At 45.7% G+C, this 16,162-nt stretch overlaps 1 protein-coding gene across 3 annotated transcripts in view; it reads right to left on the bottom strand.

Annotated features, from left to right (window-relative positions):
• Positions 1-1,191: 1,191 nt before the first annotated feature.
• Positions 1,192-16,162, bottom strand: part of srcap (Snf2-related CREBBP activator protein) — a 43,922-nt gene continuing 28,951 nt past the window's right edge. For 2 of the 3 annotated variants that reach the window (XM_085466895.1, XM_085466894.1), the window contains 14 exons: positions 15,924-16,136; positions 15,213-15,377; positions 14,442-14,597; positions 14,016-14,348; positions 13,508-13,683; positions 11,991-12,304; positions 11,705-11,907; positions 11,019-11,188; positions 10,698-10,894; positions 9,965-10,079; positions 9,367-9,492; positions 7,703-7,879; positions 7,505-7,588; positions 1,192-7,329 (listed from right to left, as the gene is read on the bottom strand). In XM_085466895.1, coding sequence (XP_085323021.1) covers positions 2,560-7,329; positions 7,505-7,588; positions 7,703-7,879; positions 9,367-9,492; positions 9,965-10,079; positions 10,698-10,894; positions 11,019-11,188; positions 11,705-11,907; positions 11,991-12,304; positions 13,508-13,683; positions 14,016-14,348; positions 14,442-14,597; positions 15,213-15,377; positions 15,924-16,136 — 7,199 coding nt within the window. In that variant the 3' untranslated portion in view covers positions 1,192-2,559. The remainder of the gene's footprint in view (positions 7,330-7,504; positions 7,589-7,702; positions 7,880-9,366; positions 9,493-9,964; positions 10,080-10,697; positions 10,895-11,018; positions 11,189-11,704; positions 11,908-11,990; positions 12,305-13,507; positions 13,684-14,015; positions 14,349-14,441; positions 14,598-15,212; positions 15,378-15,923; positions 16,137-16,162) is intronic. The other variant, XM_085466896.1, reaches the window with a different exon arrangement.

Below are 16,162 nucleotides of genomic sequence, written 5' to 3'. Positions count from 1 at the left end.
ACAGGGTGTACAGTGGTTTGAAATAATGAAGAACACTGTACCTCACAGGAAAATGGAAAACATCCCTGAAAGCTTTAAAGTTGGCGAGCTTGCTGAACACTCAGCTGTGGGGTGTTTCCATCCTGATTGGTGGGAGGAAAAAAAGTCAGTGGGCAGTTTTCATTAAAATAAGTCAGGGTCTCCTCCCTTCCTGTTCTGTTAAGAGAGCAGCTGTTGCCTTTGTAGCCACAGGGACAAAAATGCAGGTTAACACAGACCAATTTTGGATTTTACCAAACATTTCATTTTTATGATTGAAAAAAGCTGATTTGAAACCAGACATGAGGTCAGTAATTGTGACACTGAAACTCTTTAGCTGATTTATATTTAAGAGCTGAAACTAGTGATTGAGCCAATAAACTCACTGCAAAAATGTTACCGATGAGGTCATGAATCAGGTGAGCCGAGGGCAGTTCTATTCTCTAGTTAATTTTTATTCTATTTCGACTTTGTTTTAATTCAGTTTAGTTTTCATTGGTCTTAGTGTTAAGTCTGTGAAAGTATGGAGGGCAAATATCAGAGGCAAGATTTAGGAAAACAAGTAAAAGTATTACAATAAAAACAGAAGCGCGTCATAAAAGCAGTTGATTCTCTGTTACAAATACAGAAGATGTTTCAGACCTGCCAGTTTTTCATGCTTCAGGATTTAACCTCAGCTAAGTTGGTCTGTTGGCTTCAACTGTTTTTTCTAGCTCCAACTGCATTTTTGGAGCTAGAAGTGATGATATTTGGAAGCGAAGGCATTAAGATTACATCTATAAACAAACTAATAACCTCTTGGATGACTTCTGCTACGCAGCAAACCATATTTGTCAGATACTCCATTAAGAGTTGGATTTCGGTGAGTCGCACTAATAGAAGGTGAAGCTCAGCAGACGGTTGCAGAGCTCCAGCTCTTCTTTCTTGTGTTGGTCACAGAAATAAATCTTCATTTGGGGTAAAAAAAAAAAAAAAATTTCAACTAATTTTTGGTCTTTTTATTCAACTGTAATTGCCATAATTTTCAAGTAAAACAATGTGGAATTACAAGGATCAAAGGAATGCAACAAAAAGAGACAGAAATCAAAGTAAGACCATCACCATAAACTACCCCCCCGCCCCCCCACCAGATATCATCTTTGCTCAAAAGTAAATCGACAATTTACAGTCATCTCAAACTGTACCAGTAATTTTATTCACATATTTTTTTTTTTATTTTGTCCAAGTATACTTTTTTCTTTTTTTCCTTTTTTTTTTAAACATGAACCAAAATCGATGATGTGAGAGAAAAACAAAGTTCAGGTGAAAAATGAAACATTAATTCAGTAGCACTGATGCTCGGGGTGTTTTTCCTTTCTTGTTTCATGTAAGGGGTGGATTTTTCCCCACATCATTTTTTGGATTAATTTGTTTTTTTAATAACCGAATAAGAGAAATTTAACACCCCTGCTTCAGGTGCTTCACAAGGCAATCTGAGGTTCAAAACCATTTGGCCACAGAGGCACTCTTAAATTCAGTTCTCAACATTTACTTGGCTTTTTGTGACAAGTAATTTTTTAAACTGCCTTTAGGACGTTTTGGGGGGATGAAAGCTGGATTTTGTGGTGTGACTAAAGATAATACATTTTCCAAACTGGAGACAAACATCGTCAGGTACCAGGAACCAATTCATCAACTTCAGTTGATGAACAAACGCATCACAACACCACGGTGTACTGAAAAAAAGCCGAGGGCCACGTTATTAAAGATGTGCAAAAGAGAAATGCAAGGCTGGATTTTCGAATCCGATGAACAGAAAGTGACATGGAGAAAATAAAAAAAATTAAAAATAAACAAAGAGGGGGAGAGGAGGGGCCAAACAAAAAGACGAGCTCCAGCATAGTGCAGCAAAGATCACATTGACAGATCTGTTCTCTTCCTAATAACCTGGAAGAAATAATAAAATATGCATAACTTATCAACTGACTACAGAGAAACAATAGTCAGGACAGAAAATCTCAAAACCAAACTTTCTAAAACCTTCAACTTACAATACAACCGCTCACTCGAGACTTTTAAATGTCACACAAATTACTTTTCATGGGTAACCCCAGCAGAGGGCGCCGTTAACCCTGTCTTAACAGAGCATCTGAGTGTTCCAGTCTTTTAATGATTACAGTACATTATGTGAACTAACAACTTGCACCTTTTGTCCCACCCACGCCCCACCCCCTCCGAGTCCAAGTGGTGAGTTTTATCCACGGCATGTCCACATATCTGGACGCTCGACAGCGGCGCCACCTGTTTACTGTCAGTCCAGCGTCCCTGAGCCTTCCCCCAGCGCTCAAAAGCAGAGCTGGCGCGCCCCGACTAGAAAGGGAGAGGGCCCGAGAGGCGGTGAGGTCCCTGGCTTGTGCAGCACTCAGTTTGCTCTTGTTTTTCCTCAGAGTGCAGACAAAGCAGCAACCTTGGAGATCACGTCATGCTCTCGTATCACGCTCCGCCACACCCTCGCTTCTGTTTTTTTTGTGTTTTTTTTAATTCTCCCCTTTGGCACTCCAATCATGTCTTATTGTGACGCTGTTGGCTTGAGGAGGAGCGGGTGCTTGCGGCCGGTGAGCGGGCCTGCACTGCAGCGAGTGCAGCAACACTCCGTAGCACCCTGTCTGGCGTTGACCCCTCGGTTCCCGAGCTGCTGGTCACATCCTGCGAGAGCTTCTGGGACCTCCTGCTCTCCTTGCGACTCTCTCGGTGTTGTTTCTCCTTTTTGTCACGGCTCTTTGCCCGCTCAGGGCTGCGGTCCCTCTCCCGCTCGCTGCCGGAGGAAGTGGCACGGGAGCGGGAACCTCGGTGCTCCGTGTTCTGGGAGCTGAGGGTGCGCTGGCTGCTGTTGCTGCTGCTGCGGCTTCTGCTGCTGCGTCCGCCGCAGTCGCCCTCGCCATCGCTGCTCATGCTGCTGCAGGCGCTGTGGCCCCTTGACGACGATCGCGTCTCTCCCTCGCCTTCCTTGCCCCTCGAGGACTTCCTGCTCCCGCTCTCTTTCTCCTCTGGTTTAGGCCTCTTGTACTCCACCTCTAAGGGTGGAACCAGAGAGCCAGGGCACTGTCTGGTGGAGCGTGATGTAGATCGGCTCGCCTGATTGGGTGTTGAAGGTTTGCTGCTTTTGTTATTGGTCACAGAGTTGCTCTGAGGAGAGGCTGGCACACTTTTACTTTTAGGCTTTTGGTTTTTGTCCGAAGGGGCAGTGGTGGAAGTCGCAGGAGCTTTAGGGGTGAAGTCTTTCCGAGGTGTGTGGCCTGGGGTGTCCACCCTGCCTTTCATAGCTAAAAGCTTGGCTGCTGCATTGAGTGCTGAGCACCTTTTCCCTAGAACCTCTGGCTCAGGAGGTAGCGAGGGCGTGCTGTTGGTCAGCGTTTTAGTGTCCTGTGGCGGCTGTGATCCCACAGACTTCCTGGTGATCCTAACAGAAGACGTATCGCTGCCCGACTCTCCTCCTGTGGACGCATTGGCGTTGTTTGACGCATTTCTGTCCGAGTTGCGTGCTGGTTTGGCTCCCTTCCTGTCCTTGGTGCACTTTTCCTTCTCCTGATCTTGGAGCCTGCGTTTTGCTGAGCGAGTGAGCCGGTGCTCCTTCCTGCTGTTGCTGCTGTCAGAGTCGGAGGAGGAAGAGGAAGGAGACCTGGAGCGCCTCCTTCGAGAGGCAGTAGGGGGAAGGTCCGTCTCACTACCCTCTTCTATCTTCTCCTCCTCCTCCTCGCCATGTTCCTCCTTGTCCTCCTTCCCTGCCTCTGATGTAGGATCCACTCGCCTCTTCTTGGTAGGATGTCTGTTCTCGTAGGTCCTCTTGTGGTGGGCATGGCGGGTGAGGGTGGAGGTAGAGCACCCAGACGATGGCGAAGAAGAGCAAGCAGACTCCTGGCTACTCTGGCGACTAAGTGACCTTTTCTGGATAGCAGGTTTCTGATCCTCAGTAGTTTTCTCTTCTTCCAGAGGGTTAGCTTCATCTTTCGGAATGGGGGTTGTGGTTTTTGTTTCTCGTCCCACTCCTTGGGGCCTTCCTGACTCTTTGGTCTCAGAGGAACTCTCCACCTTTCTTCTTTTAGGCTGAGACTGGCTAATGTCTGAGTTTTTGTCGTCGTCTTCCTTACTCATCGCAGCTTCAGCCTCCATTTCTGTCACCTCTTCTTGGTCGCTTTTAGAAGCTGACTCTTTCTCTGTTGATGGCTCTAAAGATGGTGCAACGAGGGGAGTGGATGAGGGAGCGGATATGGGAGCAGGTGTGGCTTCCTCGGTCTGAGATGGTGCAGGAACACTTGTGGATGAAGAAGTTTGTAGCTGAGAGGAAGTGACTGCAGAGGTTTGTGTAGTGGACACGGGTGGAGCTGTTTTGGTTGTGGATGCTGTGACTGTAGCTACTGAAGCAGGGGTGATGGTTGTGGTTGTTGACCCTAGGGAAGCAGACTTTTCTGGTGATGATGTAGCTATGGTGACAGACAGTGATGCTGATGTTGTAGCTGTTACCGGAGGTGTCTTGTCAGTCTTTTCTGCAGTTTTGGGAGGAGAAGAAGAAGTGAGGACTTTGGAGGGCGCTGCAGTTGAAGGTGTTGTTACTCCTTCTGCTGGGGGTGATGAAGCTGCTGAAGCCTTCTTTGCCTCTGCAGGTGTAGCAGCACTTGTGGAAGTTGTAGTTGGAGGAGGCGTGCAGACTGGACTTGATGCTGAAGGCTTTTCGGGCTCTACATGTTCCTGAACCTCTGCAGTTGGTGATGCTTGTTCGGTCGGGCTTTTGTTAGCAGTTTCAATTGTCTTTGCTTTGGCTGGAGGGGAAGGTGGAGCTGTATTACCAGAAGATGGTGCCACTGTTTTGACTGGTGGTGATGTAGAAGTCTTGTCAGACACTGTCTGGATTGAGTCTAACATACTGGTTTGTGCTGTTTTTACTGGAGCTGTCACAGTCGTAGCTGTAGCTGGAGGGGTCTGCTTGGGCGAAGATGGAGCTGGGGAGGTCTGCTTGGGCGAAGGTGGAGCTGGGGAGGTCTGCTTGGGCGAAGGTGGAGCTGGGGAGGTCTGCTTGGGGGAAGGTGTAGCTACAGGGGCTTGTTTAGGCGAAGCTGTAGCTTGAAGGCTCTGCTTGGGTAAAGATGGAGCTGGGGAGGTCTGTTTGGGGGAAGGTGTAGTTGGAGGGGTCTGCTTGGGTGAAACTGTATCCAGACTCGATACAGGATGACTGGAGGGTGTGGAGGCTAGAGAGGCTTGTGGCAAGTCCTTCACAAGAGAAGTAGTTGGAGGTGATGTCATTGCAGTGGTGACTTGTGGTGTAATACTAACTGTTACAGACGCTGTGGTAGCAGCTGTTGTGAGTGTTGGGGTGGGGTCTTTAACAGCTTTGAAAGATGACGTAGTGGGTGGAGTGGAGTGTGTAATTGGTGTGGTTGTGGTGGTGGTTGCCTCCACAGCTGGTTGAACAGCAGCATCTGAAACTGTGGAAACCACAAGTGTTGGTTTAACACCTGGAGGAGGAGGTGAGACATCGCTGACAGGTGGAGACGGAGCTGTGTTGCTGACGGGGGTGGAGGTATATGTGGAAGAAGAGAGGACTGGTGCTGGTGCTGGACTTGGAGCTGGGGCTGAAGCAACCACTTGGGGAGAGGCAGTCTCAGAGATCAGTGAGGTCACCTGGGGTGCAGGTGAAGTGGGAAGTGAGACAGGTGTGGAAACTTCATCTGACTTTGTTGAGGAGGCTGGATTTGGAGGCGGGGCCAAAGCCTCAATTTTAGTGTCTGTCTGATCAGCTTTGGTCGACTGTGAAGACCGAGTCATTTCAAAAATAGCAGCAGGAGGCGGGGTCTCTGAGATCGTCAGTTCTGTCCTGGAATCACTTTTAGATAGATCAGTGTTCTGACTCTCATTAACGGTCTCTAGCGTGGTCGTTGAGTCCTTGCGGGGACGACCCCTCTTACGTTTAGGGGACAGTGGCGGGTTTCCTTCCTCAATTGCCGAGATGGGATGTGGGCATGTGGTCGATGCGTTGTCAAGTTCAGGTAGTCTTGTGGGAGTCTTAGGGGGCCGGCCCCTTTTTCTTTTCAAAGGTGGCATGAGAGAGTTCACGCTGGACTCCGCAGCAGAGGCGGAAGCAGCGTCTCTGCCTGGTGGGATGTCCGTTTTCTTGGACTGGTTCACTCCCCGTCCTCTCCCTAGATGCTGCTCTCCCATCTGGGCAGCCATACGAGATTCAGTTTCCAATCTGCGCCGCACGGGAAGATTCCTCAGCACTGGCATGTCAGGAGACAGATGAGGAGGGGAATATGGAGGATAGCCTCTGACAGGCTGAGGGTGCACAGGCGGACTTGGGGTAGCGTCTTGGTCCAGAGGGGATTTGGTAACAGTCTCTTTAGTTTTGCCGTCTGGGCTCTGTGATGTGTCCTCTTTGTTCGGCTCGTCAACAAATCCAGCACCGCTGTCCTCCGCCGTTGCCTCTTCTGAAGAGCAACCACCTCCCGTCCCACTTCCTCGCCGCCGCCTCTTTCGTGGCTCTTTCTCTTCCACCACTGTGACTAGCCGGCCTGGGAGCTTCCGCAGAACTTTGGCTGATGGTGAATCTTCAACCAGTCCCCGCAGCACTTCACCGTCAGCTGACTGCCGCTTGCGAGGCGACCGTGAGCTGGTGGAGGGAGGAGACATGGCGCAGTCTTTACTGTCATCATCCTTAGTCTGATGATCCGCCGGACAGCTGGACTCCAGCGATGACTCAGACGCCCTCCTCTCCTTCTCCACCTCCTTCTCCTCCCTCCCCGTTTTGGAGATTTTACTGTCCGTCTCCCCAGCACACTGCTGTTTCCCACCAGGGGGCGAGGCTGTAGGAGGAGAAGGCACTGGGCTGGGATGGGAGCGGTTTGGTTGAGTCCTGGTTTTGGCGTTCTGGTGATCTCTGGCGGGAGATGACGCTTTCGAAGATTTGGAGGAATCTTGAACCCGGGTGGATGATGACGTTTTGTGGTGGTCTGTGCGGGATGGGATCGTAGACGCAGAACCTGTGTCTTTGGCAGCTCCTCGTCCTCTCAGACCTGAGCGGGATCTTTCAGGCACTTCTCTGGGAGTCGTGGGCTCAGGCTCAGTTTCAGGCGAGGCCCCACGGAGTCGGCCGCTAGTCCTTGTAGAGGTGGCAGTCTTGTCCTTGGGTTTACGACCACGACGGGCTGGAGCTGGATGGGCGGGTTCAGCAGAAGTTGGTGTTGACAAAAAGTCGTCCTCGTCATCATCAGATGATGTGTGGAGCTTCAGGCCCTCCTCCTTTGCCTGGTCCAGACCCTTCCTGGCAGCCTCCACCTGTTCCTAAACACACAAGAGGAGAAGATTTTCTTTAAAGTTTTATCAAGTTAAAAATGTTTGACTTAAACCGAAATCAAATATTTTCTAGTTCTCGTTCCTGCTTTTCCCTTTATTGTCTAAATTACTTTCAAGTATTAATCACTAATTATTAAGCTGAAGTTGAAAGTTGTGATTTTACCTCAGCCTGCTTCAACTCCTCTTTGCACACATCTTCTAACGAAGCTTCCAGGAAGTTCATGGCGTAGCGCTCAATGGGAGTGAGCTAAAGACAAGCAGAGGAAAAGGTGCGTTTAAACAAACTGTAATTCAAAGATTCAGCAGAGCATTAATATTTTATTATATTATACATTTTTATAGCCGATGTGTTTTTACTCACCTGCTCCACCAGTGCGGCTATTTCCTGCTCGGCTTTAGAGAGCTCCTCCACTTCCTCCTGCTCCCCGCCGTCATCAAGCGGTATGTTTTCGTTGAACTCCGCCAGTTCGGCCACCTGCTCTGCTTTGGCCTGAGAGGCCGCCACTATGTCCTCCTCATCCTCGGCACGACACAGCGCCTGAAGCAAACAGATGGAGATAATCAGGTAAATGTCCACAAGCATGATAAATGTGGCAGGAGTTAAACTTTTTCCTGACTCTTGGATTATGTCTGCGTACAAGGGGTGAAATAAAGTTCAGGTTTTAAAAATCAAATAACTTAGCCTAGTCAAATTGGTCGAATCTCCGAAGTTATTCTATTGTATTCTTTTCAAACAGTGGTCCAGGTTAGTGAATGGAATTGGAGGAGGGGAGAAATAGCAGCTACAACACCCTGACCAGATGGAGGAGTTATTATAAATTCCGTCTCCTGCAGAGTTGGAAAAGGATGAAACTATCCATAGAGTCCAGAAATGTTTTTGTACTGGTCTATAAATGGGTTTAGTCCTGCTGTAAATTTGGGCATTTTAACACCATCACCATCCTCATATACATGTTTACATGAATATGGGGATGGCTTGCTTTCAAAGCCAGCCTCAGATGGCTTCATTTTTAAGCCCTGGGTGTCAGCAGAAATTATCTAAACTGTGGTGCGTCCCAGCACACGGCACAGTGCAAGAACATTTTTGAAAATGTGCATTATCAAGGATTTGACACGGTGGAGGAGATCAAGAGTTCAAGTACAGCCAGGGCACAAGTAGAGGAGGAACACGACAGGAGTTCTCATGTTAGATCAAGCGACAAAACTGGGAGCCATTAGGGATGGGAATCGAGAACCAGTTATTGAAGAAAACCAGTTCAATTACGGTTCTTGCACAATCAGCTGATTTCAGTTTGTGTCAGAGGAGGAAAATAGCGAAGCAGTCTAGAGCATGGATTTGAACATTTACTTTTATTGTACAAAAGGACGAGATGAACGGTAAAGTGGAAACTTGCATACCCAGGACAGAAACAACTGCATTATGGTGCTAACACAAAAAAAACCAACAACGGTTCTTTAAAAGAATCTGCCCAGACAGCATGCTAACGCTAAGCTAGCCAAGAACGCAGAGTGAAAGTAATGTGACAAGTAGTATAACAAAGTACTTTTTCCCAGGAGTAATTAAGTCATGTACTGCATTACTTTTGAGAAAAGTGTTCTGTGTAATAATTACTTTTTTGAGCAAAGTTTGAACACTGATCACAACAAAGACGGGAAATACCTCAACAAACATTTGACCCACAGTATACAATTGATTTGCATGAATGTAATTTCTTTGCTCCTGCTTAGATGTCAAAACAGAGCCAATGAGAACCCAGTGTTGATCAAGCAAGAATTGAATCGATGAGTAATGTCAATAAAGGAATCGCTAAATTCTTGAAAAGTCCTTGAAACAGTCCAGAAGTTCATAAGAAGATCACCTTTAACAGGAGATCTTTTTTTTTTTTAAGCTTTTCATTTCAATAGGCTGAGAGCAAAAACCTGATTCAGTTTATATTGCATCTAAGACTTTCAGTAAACGTACATTTTGTTCCTGGTAATCACCAAAAGGTGGGTGGTAAATATCCAGTACACCAAGTTTCTAACCTGCTCCAGGATGGTGGTGCTCTGCTTGTTGACGGCTTCCTCCTCCTCAGCCTGGGGCACCGACAGCTCCACCGCCGCCTCCCTCTTCTCCCCCTCATTCACATCAAACAGCTCTCTGATGGTTTGCTGAGGAACAAAGTGACAGTCGGACACATTTAGCAAAGGCAGAACGGGTTATGTGTGCTTGATGAGACAGAGAAAACAAGAGGCACTTGAACTGCTTAATGTCATCAACACACTAAACTCAAAAAGACCAATTAGAAGAAACTCCATTATACTTCAAAAAAAAAAAAAAAAAGAAGAAAAAAAAAAGCACAAGTAGTATTTATATAAAAGACAGTTTGAACAAATTTAATTAAAAGGGGGATGAGGTCTCGGCCTGTCATCCAGCACTGGAAAAACATCCCTTCACATGATACCAGTGACTGTATTCAATTATGCACCAAGCACCCACCCACATGTTTGAGCGCCTTTCAACTATTAATCATGCACAGATGAATCACTGAGCTTATCCAGACACAAAAGAAGAAAGAAGGGAAAAAAAGGCTTGACTGAAGGGCATTTATTTTACAAAGAAGGCCCCGTGTAAACGTGATACCTGTTTAAAGAAGGCCGTGGTGAAGTTTCCTCCTTCGATAGCCATATCTCCCAGCATCCTCTTCTGGTTTGCCTTCTTCAAAATGTTCTCCTCCACCGTGCGCTCACTGATCAACCTGAGGAGGAACATAAAACGATTTAGTCTTTTAAAAATCACATTTCTATTTTTCACTGGGCCAATGATTATCGGGTGTATAAAACCTCCCCCCTACACCCAGATGAGTTGGTGCTGACCAGGTGGTGTGAAGCGTTTAACCAGATTCTGCAGATCTTTTAAATTCAGAGACTACTGAGCTCCAATTTCCATTTTAAACTTTAGATTTTTATTCCTACTTTTTTTTTTTGTTGCTTTTGCTTCTGAAATTATGCAAAGAAGGTAGGAGATGCTCATCAGTTTAAGTCAAACAAGATGAACACTCGTATGTGTCAAACAGATGTTGACAACATATGTTATGTTCAATGCAGCGGCTCTGTGCTCTCAGCTTTTTGTTTCTCTTTGTGTCTTTTGTCTGTGAGTCCTCTATTGTGTATGCTTATTTATTGTATGTCTGTCTCTGTTTTATAGTATTGTGTCTGACTTTAAGCTGAGAACTACCACACGGAATTTCATTATGTGACTACATAATGACAACAAAGCATCTTAAATCTTAGCTAAGGGAGTGAGCTTTGATTTGGGAAAGTTTTTATGTGAGGATTATTTTTTTTTTAGTAAAAGCAGGGAAAAAGAAAGTCACCTATAGATGTGGACGTCGCGGGTCTGGCCGATTCGGTGGCATCGGTCCTGAGCCTGAGCATCCATGGTGGGGTTCCAGTCACTGTCGTAGAACACCACAGTGTCGGCCCCGGTCAGATTGACCCCGACGCCGCCGCTGCGGGTTGACAAAATGAAGCAGAAGATGCGTCGATCTGCATTGAAGCGCTCCATGAGCGCCTGGTGGTGGCGTGCAGAAGACAAACAGAGGAAATGAGCATCACAGACAGACTACAGCTTTCTCGTTCTTGCCTGGAAGCGGAACAGGTGAAGATTACGCTATCAAAACACCATCACTGCTGACCTGTCTCTGCTCCACCCGGGTGCTGCCGTCCAGACGGAGGTAGATGTGTCCGTGGTAGTTGAGGAACTGCTCCAGCACATCCAGCATTCGAGTCATCTGAGTGAAAATCAGCACCCTGTGGCCTCCCGCCTTCAGCTTTCGCAGCAACGTGTGGAGAGTCTGAAGCTTACCTGAAAACAGGAGACAAGACACAAAATGAGCCACCAGCAAGCAAAACAAGCTGCAGGAGCATAAAATTATTTAATAATCGCACATGGAGTAAACTCTTTGAAGCAGCCTTTTATGCATAAAACACAGTGGTGGAAAGAAAAGACTAACCAAATACTATTTCAAGAAAATTTAGTGCCAATTTTGCAGTACAGTCGAGAGTTTTGCTAAAGTTGTTGCCAGTGTGCATCTGGGATCGAGTCAGTGATGAGGGATGAATGGGATCTAAGCTGTGGGTGACCCCCACCTTAGTAAATGACAGTCTTATCAAACATCCTGTCAAAGGCTTATAGGTGAGAATGGATACTTAGACAGTCCTGGATTTTCCTGCTTTGTGTCACCCCTGCAAGTCAACACCGTTTTTATTTAAACCTTAGATTTTGTGATTAGGAGTGTCTGATGTAGGTGTGGATTGCCACAAGGTGCTACATGGTTTTCTGTAAAACAAAACAAAACAAAAAACCACACTGAGAACTCACCACAGTCGTACTGTATGAGCCTCAGGTCAGGGAACTGTGTCCTCATATAGGACTGGACGTGGTGGAGGCTGCGAGTGAGCGGCGTGACTTCAGCTGATAACATGGAGGAGAAGACTGCCTGCTTGTGGTTCAGAGATGGCGGAGGATGGCAGCAGTGCATGGAGATGGGTGGAGCTTCCACTGGAGGAATTGCAAATGTGTACCTAAACAAACAGCAAAGTTAGCTCCTTCTCCTTAGCTGAAGCTTTGTAATATCAAATAACCAAACGACTGTTAAGCTAAGTACCGGTCTATGATGTCACTCAGCAGCTCCAGCCGTCCTTCGATGCTGTGGATGGCCTCTCTTACAGCGTGACTGTGAAACCAGTAGTCGTGCTCGTTTTGCTGCTGTGCATACAGACAGCTGCTCTGGCCAGAGCGGCCCCACTCTCCCTGAGGGTTCAGGGCAGCAGGTGATGGACGACGACCGGGCAGGAAAGTCAGGAAGTCCAGAACCTCCTGACCGTACATGGGCTTTGCTCCACAGTGGAGTTCGTTGACTCGAAAGATGAAGTCCAGCCGGCTGTCGTGCTGCTGTTTCTCGGAGTCTGCAAGCCATGACTGTTGAGGTAAAGAGATACAAGTAAATGCAGGCTACAGAAATCAGGGCAGTGTTGACAGCATATTTAAGAAAAACATGCTCGTATATCAGGCTCAGTCTTGTTTAAATGTACAATGGAGAAAAAATGATTGTAATTGATTTCCTTTACCAGTTGGGGGCAGCGGAAATAAACTGGAAAAAAAAAATCTACTTTGAAGTTCACATGACAAACTTATTGTTCATTGATAAACTTGACCACCGTCTGCACCACAGGAGAGGAAAAACGCTGACACTTACACTTTATTTCAACCTGATAAACTGAGCTGATCTGTTTTCTGTTCTGGTGTTTTACTGCACTTTGTCAGCTTTTTTAATCCAGTTTTATTGAGCCTGACATTTTATTCTATAAAACCAGTTTATTGTCTACTAAACAAGGTAGGCTAAATCATTTATTGCTGTATGCCGATGGTGATGAATGAATTTCAATTATTAAAAAAAAAAAAAAAAAAAAAATTGCCAAACTGGTAAACTGGCATCAGAGATGTATATAATTTATTGACATGCTTCAATTTAACCAATAAAATTTAAAGATCATAGATTATGGTTTTTAATGTTCCCATACCGCCTTAATCTAAACATTGTGATCCACATAAAGACTTCAAAAACACTTTTACAAGTCGGCTACTGAAGTGCAAAAACCTGTTGGAACAGTTTGGGTATGGCAGCTATGAGTATAACAAACTTATCCTGATGTAAAAGCAAAATAATGAACCTTTAATTTTCTTTGTGGAAGCTTTTCTAAAAGTCTCACGGAGCCAGTATCACAAGCCGGAACATGTCAAATCCATACCTGTGCGTAACAGTGAAACCTCTTTGATTATGTAGTTTTATTTTAGTGAGCTGAGCCCTGCTGACTGAATGCTATGATCAAACTTGTCTTTACAACTCCATCGCTCTGAGATTTGGCACACATAAAGTTTGGTTTGTTTGTTGTTGTTTTTTTAAACTGATGTTTCATGCATCTTTTCAGTTTAGAAACGTCCCGGTTCATGTCTACATAGCGCTGATGCATGGTTCCAAAATAACAGGACATTAGATTGTCTCAGTACAGGGGGGCATTTATTTTAACTAGGTGAAGAAGTATTGGGTAACACCTCAAAAAAAATGATTGCAGATGCTTTAAATATCTAAAAGGTGAAGTCCAAGAGGGACAAACTGCTTACCATGTAGAAAGGCGAACGGGGAGCAGGACGAGGCACCTTCCTGGGTGGAGGGAAGGCTTTTGCACCCAGATTGGACTTTGACTTTGTGCTAACTGCTGTCTGACTGCTGCTGCTACTTTCCCGCGGTGTTGCTGAGGTCTTTGGAGCAGAAGAAGAGGCGCTCACCTGAGCTGGAGCTGCAGAAAGACAGAAGAGAAAACAGCCTCCTGTAAAAAACTCAATACGGATTTGCTTTAAAGTCAATTTCACTTTTATTTCTTCTTCTTTTGCATCTCTGTGTTATTCGATTTCAAATCCAATTATTTTCATTACTTAAAAATACCTTTTTGCATGCCTGTATGTTTCATTATACATTAAATTTTATTAACTTGCAGCAGGTTGTTAGGGAAAAGAAGAAATAAAGCTTAAAAACTGGACCCAGCTCGGTTTGTCATGCAATCTTCATTTCATCTGAATTCAATCTGAATTTCAGCTCAGTGAGAATAACAGCTCAAGCCCGTTCTCTCACCTGGCTGTTCTGTGCTCGATGGAGGAGGAGGCTGCACTACTTTGAGGACAGGGCGAGGGGGTTGGGGCTGGTTCGGGGCTGAGCTAGGGTTTCTGGGAGGAGCTATGGTGTAGTGGGCGGTAGCAGGACCAGGGGTGCGCTGGGCAATTTGCAGTGGAGCGGTGTTCCTGACGGGGGTCGTGTTGGCGTGTGGGTGCAGGGAAGGGGATGGCTGGGGAGCGACACGAGGGGAAGGGGCCACAGCCAGGGTGGGCACAGGCCCGCCCTCCTTGCCTGTTGACTGACGCACAACGATCTTCACGACCCCAGGGCTGCTCACCATGGTTGAGGACACTGAAAAACATTAAATATACAAACATGGGTTACATATATCCAGCAGGAAGTCTCATACTTAAAATAAAAGGAGGAGGGAGAAGGATTTAACACCTTGAGAGGTGGTGTTGTGTGGCAGGCGATTAGCAGGGGGGGCAGCAGAGGGATTGTTTGCAGGGTGTGTGCTGACTGTACTCTGGACAGCCACCTGTGCAGGTTGGCTGATGAGGTGATGCTGCACGCCACCGGGGACCAGGTTTATCACATTACCTGTAGAGTGACAGTGAACCAGACTGTTATAAGGACTTTAATTATTCCCTAATTATGGGACGGGATGGGATTTATGTAAATAAGAAATCAATCACAATTATGGGACAATAACAGTCATCAGTTAAATGAAGCAGACCAATGTGGATTATCTTCTGATTGAAGGATTAAAAGACTTTGGCATAACTGAATATAAAGCAGTCCAGCTGCAGTGGGATTCTGCAAAAATCCAAAAACATATAATATCTTTAATCTTTAGTCTGATTTCAAATCAGATAAAAATGAGGTCAAAGGATATCCTGGTCCCATTTAAACTATAACCACAATAGATAAATGCTATCAAACTTCCAGGGCCTGTATGGCTAAATTTAGTATATTTACATGATTGCACCCAAGTTTTCTTGTTAATTAACATGCATAGAATATTTTGACTCAGAAGTAATCCTGGCATCAAAATGTAGGTAAAAATGATAATACAACTTGTTTTGAGCAGCCCCCTATCCCAAACAGCAATATGACACTTTGAAGTTCAAACAAAACGAGGTATTACACCTTTTACTAACCATAAAATCTGATCGGTGAAAACTAGAAAACCCACAGTTAGTGGGAGACACCAACCTTGAACTGGGCGTGAGGAAGCTGCTGGAACTTGGTGGATCTGTGCTCCAGACAGAGTCAACTTGTTGCCCTGAAGCTGGAAGGTGACTGGTTTGCTTCCTTGACACGACGACACAGGCCGACCTGCCAGAGAAGCCAGCTGGGCTATACTTACTACCTCCCCAGCTTAGGAAGAAAAATAAGAGACACGTAGGTAAGAAATAATAATTCATTCACTTTACCACAAATTAATTTAATTATGAATGAATGACAGAGACCTGTACTGCATTTAGTTAATAAAAATCCCCCAAATACCTTTTGTTTTCTTACTGAATGGTCGAAAATAACAGAACACACAGACTCCTGTAACTAAAAGTAGACTAATCTCTTTCTTGTATGTTAATGGTTGATCCATTTTTAGAAGTTGCAAAGTGTGTTTGAGATTTTCTAAGCACTGCCATCTTTATTTTTCACCTGCACCTTAAGAAACAACCTGAGGCAGAGTACACACTGTGTTCCTGTGTGGTTTTTACCCAGCAATGAAAATGAGTAAACAATCATTAAATTGAAATCTAAACCGAGACGCTCAAAATATGCTTCATCTAAAGAGAGAAATGGACGAGACTTACATTTTGAACAGGAGCTCATGAAACTGTCCCCAGGCTCAGAGTTTTAATGAGATAATACTTCAACAACATCACAGCTTATCTGCTTTGAAATAAATGTACTTACAAGGCAACCTAGCTTGCATATCTGGACTAAGCAGGACCCTCTGGGGCATGACATTGCTGGGGTTTGGACTCGGCTGAGCTGGGATAGTGGCTGTGCAGGGAGCAGTGGGAGGCCGTACAGTCAGCATCGCTTTTGGAGCATTGGACCTCACTGCAGTTTGAGCGGTAGGATGAAGAGATGGGCGAGGAGGAGTGGATGCGACTGAACAGACCACTGAAATTTAACAAAAATGCATTAGA

Source organism: Copadichromis virginalis, linkage group LG8, assembly GCF_057382275.1.
Source record: "Copadichromis virginalis isolate Kocher_CV1m ecotype Utaka linkage group LG8, C_Virginalis_male_GT1.1, whole genome shotgun sequence".
Classification (NCBI taxonomy): domain Eukaryota; kingdom Metazoa; phylum Chordata; class Actinopteri; order Cichliformes; family Cichlidae; genus Copadichromis; species Copadichromis virginalis.
The sequence above is the reverse complement of the archived record's forward strand: the minus strand, read 5'-3'. Positions and strand labels throughout refer to the sequence as shown.